The sequence below is a fragment of the Vespa velutina genome, chromosome 8, assembly GCF_912470025.1.
Source record: "Vespa velutina chromosome 8, iVesVel2.1, whole genome shotgun sequence".
Taxonomy (NCBI): Eukaryota; Metazoa; Arthropoda; class Insecta; order Hymenoptera; family Vespidae; genus Vespa; species Vespa velutina.
The window spans coordinates 6,175,774-6,193,786 of record NC_062195.1 but is presented as its reverse complement, the minus strand read 5'-3'; the positions used below and the strand labels follow the sequence as shown (position 1 = coordinate 6,193,786).

Here is an 18,013-nt window from a genome sequence, read left to right as displayed (position 1 = left end):
ATTACAATATTATATTATATTTATAATATTAAGATAAATCGAATGAAGGACAAATTAAATAATTAAATAAAAAAATCTTTTTTTCATTGACTACATCGTAATGCAATATTAAAATAATCATAATTCTTTTCATAATTTATACATAGATAAGTTTATTCATTGGAGGATTATATCTTTATATTTACTAAATACGCTATATGTATGTATATAAAGTTGCTGATACAGGAATGTATTTGAGTAAAATATATAAATATATCACACATGCACCATCATACGCACAGAGGCATACTGAGTCAGTTTTTAAATATTTACATTAAATCACTTTCATGTTGCAGGTGAATTTTTTTCTAATTTTTTTTTTGCGTTCTACAATAGTTATTACCTAACTTAGATTCGTATATCTTTTTTCAGTTTTACAAAACAAGATTAATTGCTACTATTAATTTGGCACAATGTGACAGTACTACTGAATTCTACTGATACTCAGTTTTTCAAAATTTGTATTGCCACTGGCCTTTTTTTTCTTTGCTTTTCTTTTTTTCCAAATATGAGTTTCACGTTTTTGACTGAATATTGCACTGCATAGTCTAATATAATTTTAATAGTATAAAAGATCACCTGTAACATGACATATGCAAAATTGTTTATGAGCTTGCATAATATTACATACACGTACATGACTGAATGCTATTTTTATAATCATATTACATATTATATAGCTTTTGCTATTTTTCTAAAAGTATTGTTATCAAATATTTCATTAATTACCTAATCTTTATCATACTGATTTACATTTATATAATAAGTCATAAAATTTTATTATGGAATGTGTTATTGGCATATTTTGTGGTTAAAGAACGTAATTTGAATTAAACAGCTACAGGAAAATTTTTTTCTTGGTTAATATAGTTTAATATTTTAAAGATTAAATGTATGCAAATTTAATGTATGTCATCCTAAAGGAGACTTATAATGTACCTTCCAACAATGTATATTGATACAATGATTTGTATTATCTTCTTACATAGGTTCAGGAATATGTTTTTTTTCGGTTAACATGCAACATGGATTTCAAAATGCAACTTGTAGAGATTTGTGTATTACTGCATCCATGTAAATAACAATAGTATACTTTTCAATGATTATAGCTAACAGCGCAAACAAAAGTACAATATATGTTTGAACTGTTGCATTTTTACGTTTTGTTTGTTTTATAAATGTATACATAGAGTGTATCGAAAATCATAATATAATCGAGGAGGATGTGATTCCTTAATTTAAAATAAATATAAAACGATAATGACAAAAATTTATAATATCATTTCGAATGATTTACTTTTATTCAAGGAATCATATCCACTTGTTCATATAAGAATATTCAAGACACCCTACAAGTATACAATATACATATACATGTTATGTATGTATGTATGTATATTAAGATATTATTTCGCATTTCTATTTTACAGATGTATATACATATACTTTTCTCTATAAAAACAAATCGATTCTCTATACGATTATACGTTAAATACTTTTTTGTTAGAAAAGACAATATATTTAACAACCCCCTTACCGCAAAAAAATATAAAAATATAAAAAAAAAAAGAAAAAGAAAAAAAAAAAACAAAAAAAGAATAATGACTTCCTTCTGATCATTACTTTATCTATAACGATGTAAAAAATCAAATTATACAACATAGTTACACAATACAATTATGTTTTCTTACTTAATGTTTTTCAACTTAAAATGCGACACTTTTATATTTTTTCGTGAGATGTTACATTGTATATTTTGCGTATATTATATTTTTGTATATATGATTGTATAATCCCTATTATATTTCCAAACACCAAGTTAGTAACATGATCCGGTTAGAAAGATTTTTTGTTTAAACTTGATATATATATATATATATATATATATATATATATATATATATATGTATATATAGTTATTTTATAGCATGATTTTTAATTTAAGACCAAAATAATTCAAAATGATACGCATATATGTAGCTTATATTCAGGATAACAAACAAGAGCTTTCTTTAAAATACTGCGATTAAAAAAAAATCTAAACGCGTTAATGAAAAACGTAATCAATTGTATACTCATACATTAAACATCGGAAGACAAATACATTTTGCCGAAAAAAATTAAAAGTAGAATAACACTTTTTTGTTTTATCATACGTAATAGGCACTTATTACGTTGACATCTATAAAACTCTATCCAATAGGATAGAAATTATTTGTTTACGTAGCCAGAACACACCCGTTTATCTAAACTACACAGTCTCTTATCTAAAATGTACAGGCGAGGACAACAGATAAATATTTAAATATTAAAAACAAGTTACCAATTTGTAAATTACTTCGATAATATCATATACAATATTATACCAGGCCTTTTATATTAAAGTTTAGAGAAATGCAGCATTGGCTGTGATTTAAATGGAAGTATTTGTTCCAATTGTTATTTGTATTCAATAGTAATTTAAATTAATTCTGCATGATAAATGTAATATTCTGTTATAATATACAATAAAACCTTCTAATGACATAATAATAGGAGACTAATACTTGTTATAGAAACTCTTGTTACCCTGTTCCTAATGCAAGTGTTCATTTAATAAATGTATATATATATGTATGTTATATCGGATTTCTTATGGCACGAATATAAACAAACAATGTGCTATCTTATTGTGCAATTCATAGAAATGCTTGTCTTAGATTATTCTTATAAATATTATGTATATTATCATTATTATTATTGTTATTATTTTTATTATTATTTTAATTTTTTTGACGTACTGTCATAAAATCGATATTCTGGTGTTACACGGAACTGTATTGTTAAACGTCAACAACATCGTTGTCATAATTAAAATTTGAATCACGCAAAAACGAAGTGCGACGAAGTTTAAAGCTGAACGGAGAATCTTCAACCGTTTTCGGCACTTCCGTTACCTAAAATTGACAAATAGGATGTAGAATAGGAAGAAATTAGTATATATAATTTCTATATACATTTTGATACGATAAACAAAAGAAAAGCAGAGAATTTCAAGGCAAAGTTAAAAAAAAAAAAAAGATTAAAAGTTACATTAAATATACGACACAGGCATAATTAGAAATCGAAGCTTGAAGGATTATTTAAGGAATGATCAGTATTACAAGGCATTACTAAATACATTTTAATATATACAGCTGTCTTCTTTCTTCAGTAAAATAGAAAAAGAAAGAAATAAATGTCGTAAAGTACCTTGGTAACTGGTCGGTCAGCAGAACGTTGAAGCACCGACCTCCATGGTGCAGGTGTGCTATGCTCTAAAATAATATATACAGCAAGGCTCATGAATTTTAAGGCTTTTCATGCATTTCCAAACTATTTTAAAGCTTGTAAAAAAAAAAATGAATATTTCATAATGGTTAACAGTGATGTTCGAATCGAGCAGTGTATGCAGGGTTACAATACACCGAACGATCATGCATCTTATGAAAATGTTTGATTTTACCATTTTCCTTTTTGTCAGGCTTTCCTTTATTTAAACTAGCTGCCAATTCTCTGACCGATCTTTTTTCTACACTTGTATTGCTCAGTGAACTTGCTGTACTGCTGGCTGATAATGTAGGTGGTAATGATGCCGGACCGCTAACACCACTATCAGTTGATTCGTCGAGAGCATCACCGGAGTCAGGTGTATTTCCTGCAGACGTATTTGGACTCGACCCATCACTCAATAAGCTAAATTCACCTACGATTATTGATATTTAAATTATTGGAATAAATTTGTCTGATTATTTTTCTATCTAGACAAAACGTGAATAAAGATTAATATAAAAATGTTAATAAATTTACCAGATTTCCTATCAGCAGCCATGCTCCAAGGACGTGGCTTTGGTGCTGTAGCAGGAGGAATAGGTTTATTTTTTAAAAGAGCACCATTATTTTTTCCATCGCTGCTAGAATTATTTCCTTTAACAACAGATTTTAATATCGGTGACTTAGACGATTCCGATGAATTTTTGGTGTTGCTACCGTTGGTTGGACTTCGTAGATCAAAACCAGTTGATCGTAGCTTAACAGAAGACATTGCTTGTACGCTAGATCTATCTTTGTCCGATGACGAATTCATATTATTTTGTAATTGTAATATTTTCCCACAGTCTTCTGATTCTCGAGAATTACGAGAGGTTGGGATTGATCCAATATTTGGTAAGGTATTACGTTTGGAAGAATCAACGGAAGTACTCATAATACTGTTATTATATGTATCCTTACTACTATCACATCTGGACATTACTCTCTCATGTCCCTGAGCATTATCTGTCGTATTTCGTCGAGCCAGAGGAGATGCGGTTAATGGTGAATCACCTTGTGAACGTCTTCCAACGAGAGGAGAAAATTTTTCTAAATTATCGCTAGATCTTGAACGTGGTGTTGGTTCAAGTAACGTTTTTAACATTGGTGAGTTACATCCATGCTTTTTATCTAGATCAGGTGGTATACTTTTATGACTCGCCAGAGATAAATTTGGGCTCCCATCCGTTGGAAACGTATGTAAAGAACTAAACATACAATATTTTTAAATTACAAAAGCAAATTGATGATTATTAAAGGTATATATATATATATATATATATATATATATATATATATTTCTTTTTATTTATAATACCTATCATCACTTGTAGGTGATATAAGTGGTGTAGTTGGTGTTGTAGGCCGGAAGAATACATCTAGTCCCTCTCCAAGAGCTAAACCATCTACGGGTTGATCTGGTCTTAACATTGGTCTTGTAGGTGCTCTAGTTTTTGTTCTTCGTGGTCTAGATTTAACTAAATGTTGTAATTGTTGACCTACAGTATTAGGTAATTCTGAGACAGAATCTAACGATTCTGTTAAGGAATGTTCAGTTTCTGAAATAGCTATAAAAAGAAAATATTTTTTGTTTACTATCATCTATCTGTAAAAAATTTATTATTCCCAATAGTATTAAATTGTATATGAAACTAACCTTCTGCCTGACTTTTTGGCAGTGATGGAAGTAAATCAGGTATATCATCTGCTGACAATCCTTCTACAGAATCTACCACAGATTTAGGTCTTAATTTTCTCCCATGTAAACTTTTTCGTTTATTAGATAAGTGTGGAGTTGCCTGAATAAAAAATAATGCAATAGAAATTTATTCAACAAGAATAAAAATAACAACAAATTTTTAATGAATCGTCAACCATCAATATATAATTATATGATAATTATATGTGCCACTTATTTTTTTTTACTATACTTACAAGATTCAAATAATCCAATTTCTAGAGACAGACATAGAAAAAGTAACAACAATATGTTATTAATATTAATATTAATATTAATATTAATATATAATATATAAATAAATAAATATATATATATATATATATATATATATATATATATATATATATATATTGTATATTTATATGCAGGAATAATAGATTAAATCATTTATGAAATAATTAATTAAAATTACCATTGGCGATTGTTCACTTGAACAATGACTAAGAGAATTTTCCAAGGAAAATGTTTCTGGAGGACACTCTACTTCTGAAATAAGACTAGTCCTTCCACCATGCAATGTCATAGAAACACCAGTTGCACTTGTAACACCAATAACACTTCCACTACTCATGGAACCTGCACTTGGTCGTAATACATCTGGAGTACTACTTCTTGTTCGACTATCACAATCTCCGATCTGTGAGAATAAAAGTTTTTATAAATATTGTGTAATTATAAAAAAATAAGATATACAAATTATAAATTATTCACCAAAGTTTTGTAGCTACGTGACAAAGATTCAATTACTTCGTCGGTAGTTCTATCAGATACATGTGCAGCAACCGCTAAGTTTAACTCACTAAGAACATTTTTTTTTCATTAATTTAAATTATGAAATGTTAAAAGTATAAACACAAAAATATCAACATAGTATGATAAAATAAAATAGTCTTACTTGACTCTATTAATAATATCAGCACCAGCTTGCTCTGTAATAGTTGTGTGAATAAATTCTGCACTTATATGATTTTTTTCCTTACAAATATTACGAACATCATCCTCCACTGCAATAGGTTCACTTTCATCTCCTCTAATTACTGTTTGTGAAAGTATTGTTGGACATTGTTCATTCGCGCATTTAAGCATTGCATCCAATGAATCCTATAAAAAAATATTACTTTTCAATATAAAAATTCTTCTTTAAATATTTTATATTCGTTTTAAAAGTTAAAGAAAAAATACCTCTAAGTACATAGTAACAACTTTGTGAAGTTCATTTGCCATATCATGTAATTTTAATTCAATTGGATTATTTTCATCTCTTCTTTGGAGTACTTCATGTAATCTTGGAAGGAGCTATAAATAATACATACATTAGATTATTTATGTGTTCATAAATAATTATAATGTTTTTTAATACCTGTTTAGAATTATCAGCATCCTGTATCAGACCAGTAGCATAATTAATATCATTATTTGCATCACAGCTTTCTGCAGCTATAGCTTTGATAGTATCCTGAGTTTGAACAACAAGTCTATCAACCATCTGTTGTGTGGAACTTAACAAAAAACCTTGCTGAAGTCTAAATGCTTGTCCATGACTGTATTTACATGGAGTAACATTTCTTTGCAGCAAATCTTGGATTTTTTTAGCTAATTGTTCTGTTTTTTCAGCAGAAGTTTTCATACACGGTTGTAGATCAAAAATTGGAAATGGCATATGCCTCACACTACAATTTCTGCAATCGAATAAGAAATACATATAGTTTATAAAATTGGTATATTAACTGATTACTGTATTGTAAAATGAATTTACTTTTCCAAAGCATGTACAATATCTGCATAACCTTGAAGCGTAATATTATTTTTATCATAAATGATAGTCCTTAAGTGATTATTGATTTGCAATGCTTTGGCTAATAATCTTGCACCAGGATCTCCAATCTGATTTCCACTTATGTCTAATGTATGAAGACACGTATTACTTCCCAAAGCATTAATTAAATTATAGAGATCAGATTTAAGACGAGAATCAGGTAAATGTAATGCTTGTAAAACGCAATCATCCTCTTGCAACATTTGGACTAAAGCATCCATTACAACAGCGATGTGTTTACTTTTCATACCAGTCGTATTTCGACCCATATATAATTGTTTAATAGACTTATTTTTACCTATGGCTGTTATTACTTGTGCCAAATCAACATCCATATCTAAAAATATATATCTATGTAAGAAGACAAAAACAATTGGTATATAACAGTTATTAATTCACAGAATTTAGAACGTACGTACTGCTGTCCGAAATATCCAATGATGCTATGCATCTCACGCCATGTATACACGATTCCAAAACATGAGCACCCATAGAACCTAAATTATTTCCACTCATATCAAGTTCTAAACCTACTGTACTTTCATTACATGCCAAACCAAGTAACAAATGTTTTAATGCCTCCAGAGGTAATTTACAGAAAGAGATGTTTAAGTACTTTAATGAAAGTGTTGCTGTAAAAAATTGCTTAAAACTGGGAGGTATTTCTTTGGTCTTTTTACTTGAAAAAGAATTGCGAGCAACATTTAGATGGACTAGATTAGTTGCACAACCTCGCAATAAAGCACCAAATAGCTATAAAAAAAATTATATGAATAATTGGTCTCCAATATAAAATTTGTAAAAAAAAAAAAAAAAATAAAAAAAAAGAAAAAGAAAAATATTTTAAATCTTAAATTTATACTTACACATTCTAAGGTAGTATCTGTACCACTAAGATCTAAATGTGTTAAACTATTAGGCTGTGCCAGAAAGTTACATAAATTCTATAATTAAATTAATTTTTTTGTTAGATAACGATATTTAATAGAAATATAATTCAATCAAATATTATTCAATATATAAACTTACATTAATATCATCTTTCAAAGTATTTTCTGAAAGATTTAAGTATTGCAGACTAGTTGGCATACTCCTATTTAAACTTAATGCATGTGCTATTTGACCAATACCCTTTCCAGTTAATCCACAGTGAGCCAAATTCAATTTTTGTAATCCCTTTGGTAATTTTCCAATAGGGCCACTTAAATGTGTAGCTCCTTAAAATATAAATAATCATAAATAAATATTCCATAATAAATTTTACATATATTTCAATTATTATATTGTGTAGCTCAGCCACCGATAAGCTTTTTACTGTAATATATTAGATATTGTATAAGTTGCTAAAAAAGTAAGAATCTAAGATGCAATCGTGTTACTACAAAGTAGAAAATTAAAAAATTTATAAAAATTATTCTAACACATAAGTTAGTAAAGCTACTATTGCAAATTGTAAAACATGCAGTTTTTGTTTTATAACATATATTAAATTATATAATCATAGTTACTATAACATTGCAACTACGTATACTGATAAATAAAAAATTGAAATGAAAATAATAAATCCTACTGATAGATATTAATTCTAGTAAAAATATGTGGTTATTTGCACACCTTGCATTAACTTGGCAATTATCCCACACAAGCTAGATGCTCCTACAAAAATATAAAATTACATACAGAGGGATTCCAGTACATATGAATAAATATTGGGAAGGTCAATGCACAAAAATGGATGTACTAAAAGACATAAGCTGCAGATAAAAAAATGTTAGTGCCTTTGATGAAACTTGCCTTTGTCCTCGATCATATTATGTGACAGATCTATTGTCTGTAACATTGTATTAGCATTAGAAATTAAGGCTAATGACAATTTGTGTGCAAAATCCCTATAAAGGAAATCTAATGTTTATAAGTGTTTTTGAAAGGGAATATTTTCTACATATCATTTCATTCATACTCTTACCATTTAACTCCGAGATTATCCAGATAGAGTTCTTGAATGGATAGTGATCTACGCATAACATGCAATAATCTTTCAAGCGGTTCATGGCTTAATTTAAGATGAGATGCTCTCAATTTTGTAAACCATGTATTATATTCCAAGGCTGATATTATTGGTACCAAATCTTTTTGATCTAAATGATCAAAATCCCTTAAATTAAGTTCTCTGGTATCATGGGACAAGTATATTGTGTCTACATCCTAAAATTTCATATTGTCAGTACATAAATTACATACATATTTATTATTATATATAAGAGAGAGAGAAAGAGAGAGGGAGGGAGAGAGAGAGAGAGAGAGAGAGAGAGAGAGAGAGAGAGAGAGAGAGAGAGAGAGAGAGAGAGAGAGAGAGAGAGAGAGGGGAAGAGAAAGAGTACAATTATTCTTACCCAGGCAACTTCTTCTCTATATGGTACACCATGTAAATCGCACATACACGCATACTGGGTGGAAAAACCACCGCAAGGCCCAGTGTGTCTTGTTGCTTCTGTACTCCTGGCTAATTCACTACCTCTTATGGTTTGTAATCTGCTTGCTGGGATTACTTCTATCTTTCTTATAATATAACTATTAAAGAAAATATAAATATGAATATACTTGATATAAAAAATATTGAAAATAATTATTTTATTTAATAAATATATACTTTAATGGTACTGTAGGAAAGATATTGCGAATTGCAGTATGTAAGGCCTCGATCATCGCATCGACTTCGGTAGTATCCGCACCCACACTGGTTGTAGTAAAATTGTAAAATCTTTCTCCTACAGTTAAACATAATTGGTTTGCTCTTTTGGATTCTATAGATACTATTTCTAAGTAATGGAAGTGGCAGTCGATCTGGAAAATATTATAATTTATTAAATTTAAATATAGTTAAATTTTGAGAAAAAGAAACTTACCCTTGTGGGTACTTTGGCCGTTAAAAGAAAAAGACGGCATGGTGAAAATACCTGAAGTGAGAGATATTGATAAATTAATGGCAAATTGAAATTATTGAATTTATGAAAATGTTTTACATTATACTTACAAGAACACGGTTTTCTTGCTTGTCTGGCTTAGTTTCTAACTTGACAACATTTTTTAGTAGTATCTTGACATGCTTACCAAGTAGCGCTTTCACCGATTCTGTAAACAATGAATTATTCATGACGTTATATACGTGAAAATACGAAAATCTTGGATTGCTAGATATAGATGTATAAGTTATACAAAAAGAAAAATATATATTGTGTGTGTATGTGTATGTGTGTGTGTGTGTGTGCGTGTGTGTGTGTAGAAACTGTATTTTAAAATGAGAATTAAATCAAAATCAATTTTATAATCAGAACGAATATGAATCCTTTAATGAATCACCGGTCTTTCGGATCACACGCATGTGTGATGATATACGAGAGATGACAGATCACTGATTTATGCGAACGTAAACATTGTAAACGAGACTAACCGTTTAAATCCTTTGTGAGTTGCGATCTCGTTGACATTTTGCTAAACTTAATATGTTTTCCATATATCCCGAGCCATTTAAGACATTGTTTTTCTTGTCACTTTATTTCCACTGCTTTTATAAGCACTTAAAATGATATCATTATGCAGGGCGATGTCGCACAAGTCCAGAGCGCAACAATCGCCATGTTGGCACCTGCCTGCTGTCCATTGATTCCACACCATTCCGTTCCGTTCGTTTCTTACTTTCATAAAATTCTTAAGGCTATGTATCATCCCTGATTTTATAATGGTTTACGCCAACAATGAATATAAGGGTAATTTTTTAATTATTTTAATGAATAAGGATTAATTTTATATAGATGAAGGTTTAAACGAGGACACGGCTTTTTCAAATTCTTGAAGAAATTTAATTTTCTTTGAAAAAAGTCGTTCCCAAAAAAGATGCTTTTTCGAAAATAGTTTATCCATAAAAATAAAACTTTTGCAAACATTCGTAAAAGCCATTTCCTCGCTTAAACCTTTATCATTAAAATGAGATCTTATTCGTTAATATCGAATAAGAATTTAGTCAGGACTCATCGTTGGCGTAAATGCTGTTTTCGATATTTTTCATGAAAATAAAGTTTCGTATAGTGGCGCCCCTTAAACTTTGTGGCAAAAGAGAAAAACTTCTTATTCTCACTACTGATTTTCGTATAAACGTTTGGATGATGTATGTTTTGTTTCCGTGAATTAGATGGTTGAGATAAAAAGCTCCCAGTGTAATTTTTTTTTCTATGATTTTCTCTATCGAAGTAATCTATTTTATTATTACTATTATTACTATTACTACTAATGTAATAATAATATCAAATAATATCAAAATATAATAATAAGATGTAAAAGAAAAAATGCATATATATTTAAATATTATATAAATCATGTAAATACATTTTACATTGTACACAATGATGATGATTTGTAATAAATAAAAGAAAAAAGAATATATTTAAAAGGTATAATATAGCCAATTTAATCGCTAATGTCTTACAAAGATTTCCGTCCTCTTTTTCGTGCGAATTCACAACAAATCGTATCAAAGAGTAAGATTATTTAATATTTTACATTTTTTTTTTTTTTTTTTTTTTTTTTTAAATCGAATCATTAATTTTTTCACTTTCTACTTTTCTTTAAAGTTAAATTAAATTCATACTTTTATCTTTCATAAGTAGTATATTTTTTATTACTATAAAATTATCTTCTATTAAAGTCATAGTCACGAATCTATAAGATATGGCAATTGTTGAAATTACATTAATATAAGTACTCATGGAATTGAAACATATACGCTAAGATATGTCCCAAGAAAATGAGAATGTTTGTTTAGATTTGGTTCGAAAATTTTTCGTTTACTTTTACCTTTTCTTTTTTTTTCACGATAAATTAAATTCAATTAAATCTTTCATAAGTAATACACATATATGAATATTCTCTTTTTATTTTACTTTTTTTTTTCTTATTCCTTTTATTTTGTTTAAAATAAAATAATAATAGAGTAATAAATTAGAGCTTTTTAAAAATCACAAAAGAAATAAAAAAATGGCAATTGTAGGGAACATTGGTATTGTACCATGAGGATGAAATAATTATCCTTAAATATATGCTATGCTCTTTATTTCTACGACATTACGGGAAGCGATTTACTTTTTATTTTTCGATAGAAATAATTCAATATAAATTACGCAATATATTATATAAAATATTTATTTTAAATTAGATGAACTGCGAAATGATTCATTTTCTATTTTTCGATTCAGATAAATAAATTTTATGGTATTATTTTTATTTTATTTTATTTTATTTTTTTTTACTTTCTTATCAAAAGATTTGACTGATAGATTGAGATTTTATTTGTTTTCAAAAAAAATAATAATATAGTAGTAAAATAATCTTTAGATCGTGGCATTTTTTAACGTCTCTAATGGTACCATGGATCTCCAGATATAGTAATCTCCACATAGTGAGATCTGGGTCGGTATTACGATATATCGAAATCTAATTCGATGTAGGTATTATCGGACGAATGGGTGCATATTTCAGTGAGTTTTCAAAATATTTTCAATCTAATTCCAATTAAACATTAAAGCAGTTATTATTCCTTACATTTCTAATAATACTTTTGGATAAATGGATTATATATAGGAGAATTCTAAAATAATTTCTTAAAGAAATGCATTGAAAAATTATAATTTCTTTATTATCTTTATATATTAATATAATTATATATAATTACTTAAATTGATAAAAAATTTTAATAATAAAAAATTTTTATTTTTTCTTTTTTTATTATTACAGACAAATTTTTTAATTTTTAAATAACAGTAATAATTAAAAGATTAGATTCACCGTTGGCTTACTGTTATTATATGTCTTTTATATTTTATATTCTGTATTTGTATAAATTGTATTTGTATAAATTTAAAAACAAAAAATATAAAGTCTGTACGATTAATAAATATTTTTCAATTAATCTATCTTCAGGAATGTAGAATTTGATATATGATTGTTTCTTACATTTGTCAGATGTACTAACATTTTTACTATATACAAAAGTTTCTATCATCACATATTAATTCAATTATTAGATTATGTGCTAAAAAATATAACCTACACAAGCATATATACTGATGCAATAAGCTCATCAAGGGAATAGTAGTTTCTCTATTGCATTTGTAGTTCATATTTTATCCATATCTGTCGCTGGAGTCATATAAGATTTTTTATAACTACCTCGATAATCCTTGGATATACTTATGATTATTTATATTTATGAAAATTTTAGATCAATTTTATCTTCGATCAAAATATCTCAATGTTAATAGGTTAATTCTCATCGTATCAATGAAAATTTCTTTAATCACGAAAAATTCTAATCAGAAAATATTTGATACTATTTAATGAGATAGGAACAAAATTGATAAAGAGTTGAGAAACTCTGCATTATTATTATTTGTTTCAAACATTGGTTACTAGAGGGTATGAGCATCGTAACGATAGTAGCGCCTCTATGAAACATTAGGGTATTAAAATTTGTACGTTCCTGTACGTATTTTCGTATATGTGTTCGTTCGTTACTCCGAGAAAATATCTTTACGAGTAATATACTTTTGTATATCAGAAGGATCGTGCCACTGGACGAAGTCATTTATTTTGGTTTAGAAATTAGTATATGTGTTAGTGATATAGCTAATTCGTGATGGCAGACGAATTGTAGCGGTGCTTTTTCACCGTTCGACTTGATAAAATTTTTCAAGTACTTGTTTATCGGAGATCAAGAACTAAAAGAAAAAAATGACCCGTAAGTTGTTCATTAATTATATATTATTTTCAGATTTTTAATGATATTAAAAAGAGATGGCCAAATAAACGGATAAATTACAGAAGTCGATATGTTCTGTGTTATTCACGACTGTGCTATTGTCACGTAAATGAAATAATCACGATGTGCTCGTCCAATAATTTTCTTAAGATGAAATATCTCTTAAATCAATTTATTTATCTTATATTATATTTCGTAGAAATTTTTTTTAATAATGACGAAATTGTTTCTTCGAGATTACCAAGTTCTTATTTAATCGTACAATGATAGATTAGTATTAGCTATTTTGAGGTGTTTGGCGTATTTTGTGATTTTTTTTTTTCCCCTTGTATTCTTAACCATCGATTACGACGCAAAGTCATTATTGCGAATAATAAATGTAATTTTGTGATATAATCTCTGATGGTTTTGTTTAATTTAATCGAATTTTATTTGTTCTTCGTTCGAACACGGAGAAAGTTTGAATGTTCTAGAAAAGTCCAAAAGTAATTTCGATTTTGAGGATGACCCTTTCAAAGATTTATTGAAACATCGTTTCATTATATTTTGTGAATTCAATAGAATTATTTATTGTTATTTTTTTATAAGAGATAATAATAAATAAGAGATAATAGCGTATTTTTTTTATTAAGATAAAGCATAATGTCAGTGTCTGTGTATGTGTGTATATAAAAATATAATATATACATATACATTTATATAAGTAAGATTTGAATTATTGAATATAGGAGGAAATCAACGTGAACTAGCAAGAGCTAAGAATATGAAGAAAACTGTTAAAAAAGCTGCCGCTGAGCAGGAAAGCAATAAAGGTCTTTCATTAGAACAACGAAAGGCACGGTAGGTTATACGTTTCTTTTTATTTTTATCTCTGTTTATAATTTTTTTCTGTTGGAATTTAGAATAATCACAAAAATAAAAAGCACGTTATTTTTATATTATTTATATATATATATATATATATATATATATATATATATATACATGTATATATACATGTATATATATTGTGGATAATAGATTAGTATTAATGATATGATATTGCAGAGATGCGGAACGAATGAGAGAAAAACAACTGAAAAAGCAACAAGAGCAACAAGAGAAGACTAAGGAAGCTGCAAGATAACTTTTTAAAAACTATCTGTAAATTTTTACTAACGACGGAATCAAACTTTGCAAGTATGTTTTTAAAATTGACGATCATAATGCATCAAAGTTACATCCATTGCGAGCACATAAAGAGTACACAATGTCTTTGATCTTAGAGAATTTCTTCATTATTCTCTGTATGTAACATTATGATGTATAACTGGACTTAGCTCTGCGTGATGTTATTTACATATTATTCGTAATAATAGTCAATATGTATAAAACTATTGTTACTTATATCTTGATGGTCAAAGGAAATCTATTTGACCGTAGTAGACTTTAAGGATATTAATTAAATGATATGATACTTGTAGTAATAATTTTGTGTAAATTTAAACTTCAGTTATTTAATATGTTGTGTAATTAAGTGAAAGCACAGAACGATAAAGAGAAAGGATATGTATGTTTGTCGTTTCCTTATAATAAATTATGCAAATTTATTAATATTCGAAATCAATATGTGCTATTATTTCCCTTTTATCTCTCGATAATAGATAAATTATCAAAATAAGATTGTAAAAAATATTTAATGTTATTTATATGTTCAAATTTTTTTACGATTAGTAGAAATATTTCGTAAGAGCTTGCAATTTATGTATATTTTTTTTTTTTTTTTTTTTTTTTTTTTTTTTTTTTTACATTTTATTGCACTTTCCCAAAAGAGTACATTTTTAACATACTATTTTATCGTATAATTCTGAAATTTCCTTATATATAATTACAAATACTTGGAATATAAACATTACTTCTGTCAAAAGTCAAATGATCTCATAAATGTTGTAGTGGAAGACCAAATCTTAATGCTAATATGGGAAAGGAAAGAGAAATGTTATGTTATATTGAACCATGGACGTAGTGTCTAGCCTCTAAAGACCAAAAACCCTTATGATATAATCGTATTCTTTTCCTATCTCTTTTTTTTTTCTTTTTTTTTTTTTTTTTTTTCTTTTTACGTAACTGAACAGTCAATAATTTTCCTAGTTAATTCGAATCCATTTATATTGTAATTATATTTTGGCGTTTTAATACATGAATAAGCAGAGAGATTATCTCCGTTTTTTATTGTTGAAAATTTGTTATATTCGTTATACGCAAAGAACGGATATTTTTTTTTTCATTTTTCTTTTTCTTTTTTTCTTTTTTTTTTTTTTCTTTTTTTTTTTCTTTACATTTATTTAAAAACTTCACATTATGTTGCACTTTAATATCGTATGTAATAACTAAATTACTTAGTTAATTTTAAGTATATAGAATGATATTTTTATTATAATTTGAATAAATTTCATGTAGCAATCAAATTATACTATCAGCGTAAAAACTTTTCGTTCTGGTGCGATAATTGATAAAATTATTATTAATTTATCTATTAAATTGTACATATTTTTTTGCACGCAACTTGTTCGATAAAAAAATTGGACTCGATATCGATTTAATACGATAATGAAACGATAAGATTAAAAAAGATATCTCTATTTTTATATAATTGTAAGTGTTTGAAATTGAATTGATTTAAATCAATTAGATTCTTTAACAATATTTTTTTTTTCGGATCGTTTTATATTTAAAAATAACGAAAGATACAAAAATTCTATTGCTTTTCATCGAAAAAAAATTGAAATTAACAAAATTTTATTAATGTATTTGAGACGGATAAGAGTAATCGCGAATATGTCTTATTTAAGAATACACAGAATGATTAAATTTTTTACATGAATAATATTTAATAACGATCCGAGAATATTAAAGGAATAATCTATATAATATGTTGAAGAAAATTTTTTAGAGAAAAAAGAAAAAAAAAAAAAAAAGAAAAAAGAAACATCTCGTTTCTACAAGGACTTTTTTTTTTTACGAATGTAGAATAGACAATCTTTACAAGTATTCCATACAGATTTCTAATTATTATTTTTTTTTTTTTTTTTTTTTCATTTTTTTTTTTTTTTTTTTTTTTTTTCCTTTTTACGTTAATATTATAGTCACGTATTTATGGCATAAATATTCCCTTACGTATCTATCTCGATGATGTATCGTTTTCATTTATTTGTATTATTTATTTTTTTCTTTTTTTCTTTTTTCATTTTCCTTTTTTTTTCTTTTCTTTTTTTTTTCTTCTTCTTTCTAAAGACGGAAACGTTCACATAAGTATGTATAATTAGAGTTAATGTGGCGAAAATGTTGCAAGAAGATTATTTTTGAGAAGTCGCAGCAGATCTTTCTAAGAGAGAATTACTCTGTTTACGAGTTTTTCCTATATATTCTCGTTTATATATTATAAACGACTTCATATTTGTAATATTAGCACCATATCTGTTATTGTATGTTCTCCTATGTGAACTGTTTTATAATACGTAATAGGTCGATCATAATGAAGCCAGTTCTGTCGTTAACGAAGAAGCAGAATAGAAAAACGACAGCAACGTTTTCTTGACATTTTCTCTGACTCGACAACGATCTATCCCATTAATCATTTATTCGTTTATGATTATATCGATTATTGATAATCCTTTCAAAGATATACTATTATGACCTGAGACAAATGCATGTGAGCCAAAAAATGTCACGAAAGTAGAAATACATACATACATATATATATATATATATATATATATATATATATATATATATATATATATATATATAAACTACAAAACAAAAAAAAATACTCGTCAAGCACAACCATTGGAGATGCGGTCACATTATTATAATATCAATTGCGGTCATATTATTATAATAATAATTATAGAAAAGCCTTCATGGAGGAATAAATCAATTGAACATTAATAATATTAGAAACATATCCGCGCAAGCTTTTACAAAGCCATTCGTCATGTATACGTGTGATAACGAAATTGTTAACAAGACAATAGCGAGCAAGATTTATTTGTTTCTTTATTTATTTATTTATTCTCTTTTCGAATTCGTTCCATGCATCTTCTCGCTTTGAAAATACGCCAACACACACATTTAGATTAATTTTTCATAGATTTAGGAATATAATTATGAAGATCTTGAAATCTCGAATAAGCAGCTAAAACTATTGGGAAGTTATTTTTTTTTTCAACAAAAACGATTAATAAAATGGAATGTGCTTAGTGGAATGGAAATTGTAAACTAAGAAACATGTAAA

At 27.1% G+C, this 18,013-nt stretch overlaps 1 protein-coding gene across 5 annotated transcripts; it reads right to left on the bottom strand.

Moving 5' to 3' along the window:
- Positions 1-132: 132 nt before the first annotated feature.
- LOC124951101 (F-actin-uncapping protein LRRC16A) lies at positions 133-10,652 on the bottom strand. Of its 5 annotated transcripts, none has more exons than XM_047498897.1 (24): positions 10,378-10,652; positions 9,961-10,058; positions 9,833-9,883; positions 9,577-9,770; positions 9,320-9,497; positions 8,893-9,131; positions 8,721-8,815; positions 8,541-8,582; positions 7,956-8,143; positions 7,793-7,870; positions 7,346-7,679; positions 6,867-7,263; positions 6,471-6,789; positions 6,293-6,406; positions 6,006-6,211; positions 5,822-5,909; positions 5,523-5,747; positions 5,305-5,325; positions 5,027-5,168; positions 4,688-4,937; positions 3,868-4,577; positions 3,524-3,763; positions 3,271-3,335; positions 133-2,975 (listed from the first exon to the last, which is right to left on the bottom strand). In XM_047498897.1, exons 1-24 carry the CDS (start codon positions 10,412-10,414, stop codon positions 2,862-2,864), a joined length of 4,425 nt encoding a protein of 1,474 aa, XP_047354853.1. In that variant the 5' UTR covers positions 10,415-10,652; the 3' UTR covers positions 133-2,861. The 5 variants fall into 5 exon arrangements, 4 of the variants coding, with proteins under 4 accessions (XP_047354853.1, XP_047354856.1, XP_047354854.1 ...); XR_007101521.1 differs by having other exon boundaries at positions 2,891-2,975; positions 3,271-3,404; XM_047498900.1 differs by lacking the exon at positions 3,271-3,335.
- Between the last annotated feature and the right edge of the window lie 7,361 nt (positions 10,653-18,013).

What these genes read in the sequence shown, in the direction of transcription:
- LOC124951101 (XM_047498897.1), bottom strand. Translation starts at nt 10,414, where the DNA reads ATGTCAACGAGATCGCAACTCACAAAGGATTTAAACG. An exon ending in ATAGAGAAGAAGTTGCCTGG is followed by an intron (nt 9,132 to 9,319) that starts GTAAGAATAATT and finishes ATGAAATTTTAG; the next exon opens with GATGTAGACACAATATACTT. An exon ending in CTGACCGACCAGTTACCAAG is followed by an intron (nt 2,976 to 3,270) that starts GTACTTTACGAC and finishes TGTCAATTTTAG; the next exon opens with GTAACGGAAGTGCCGAAAAC.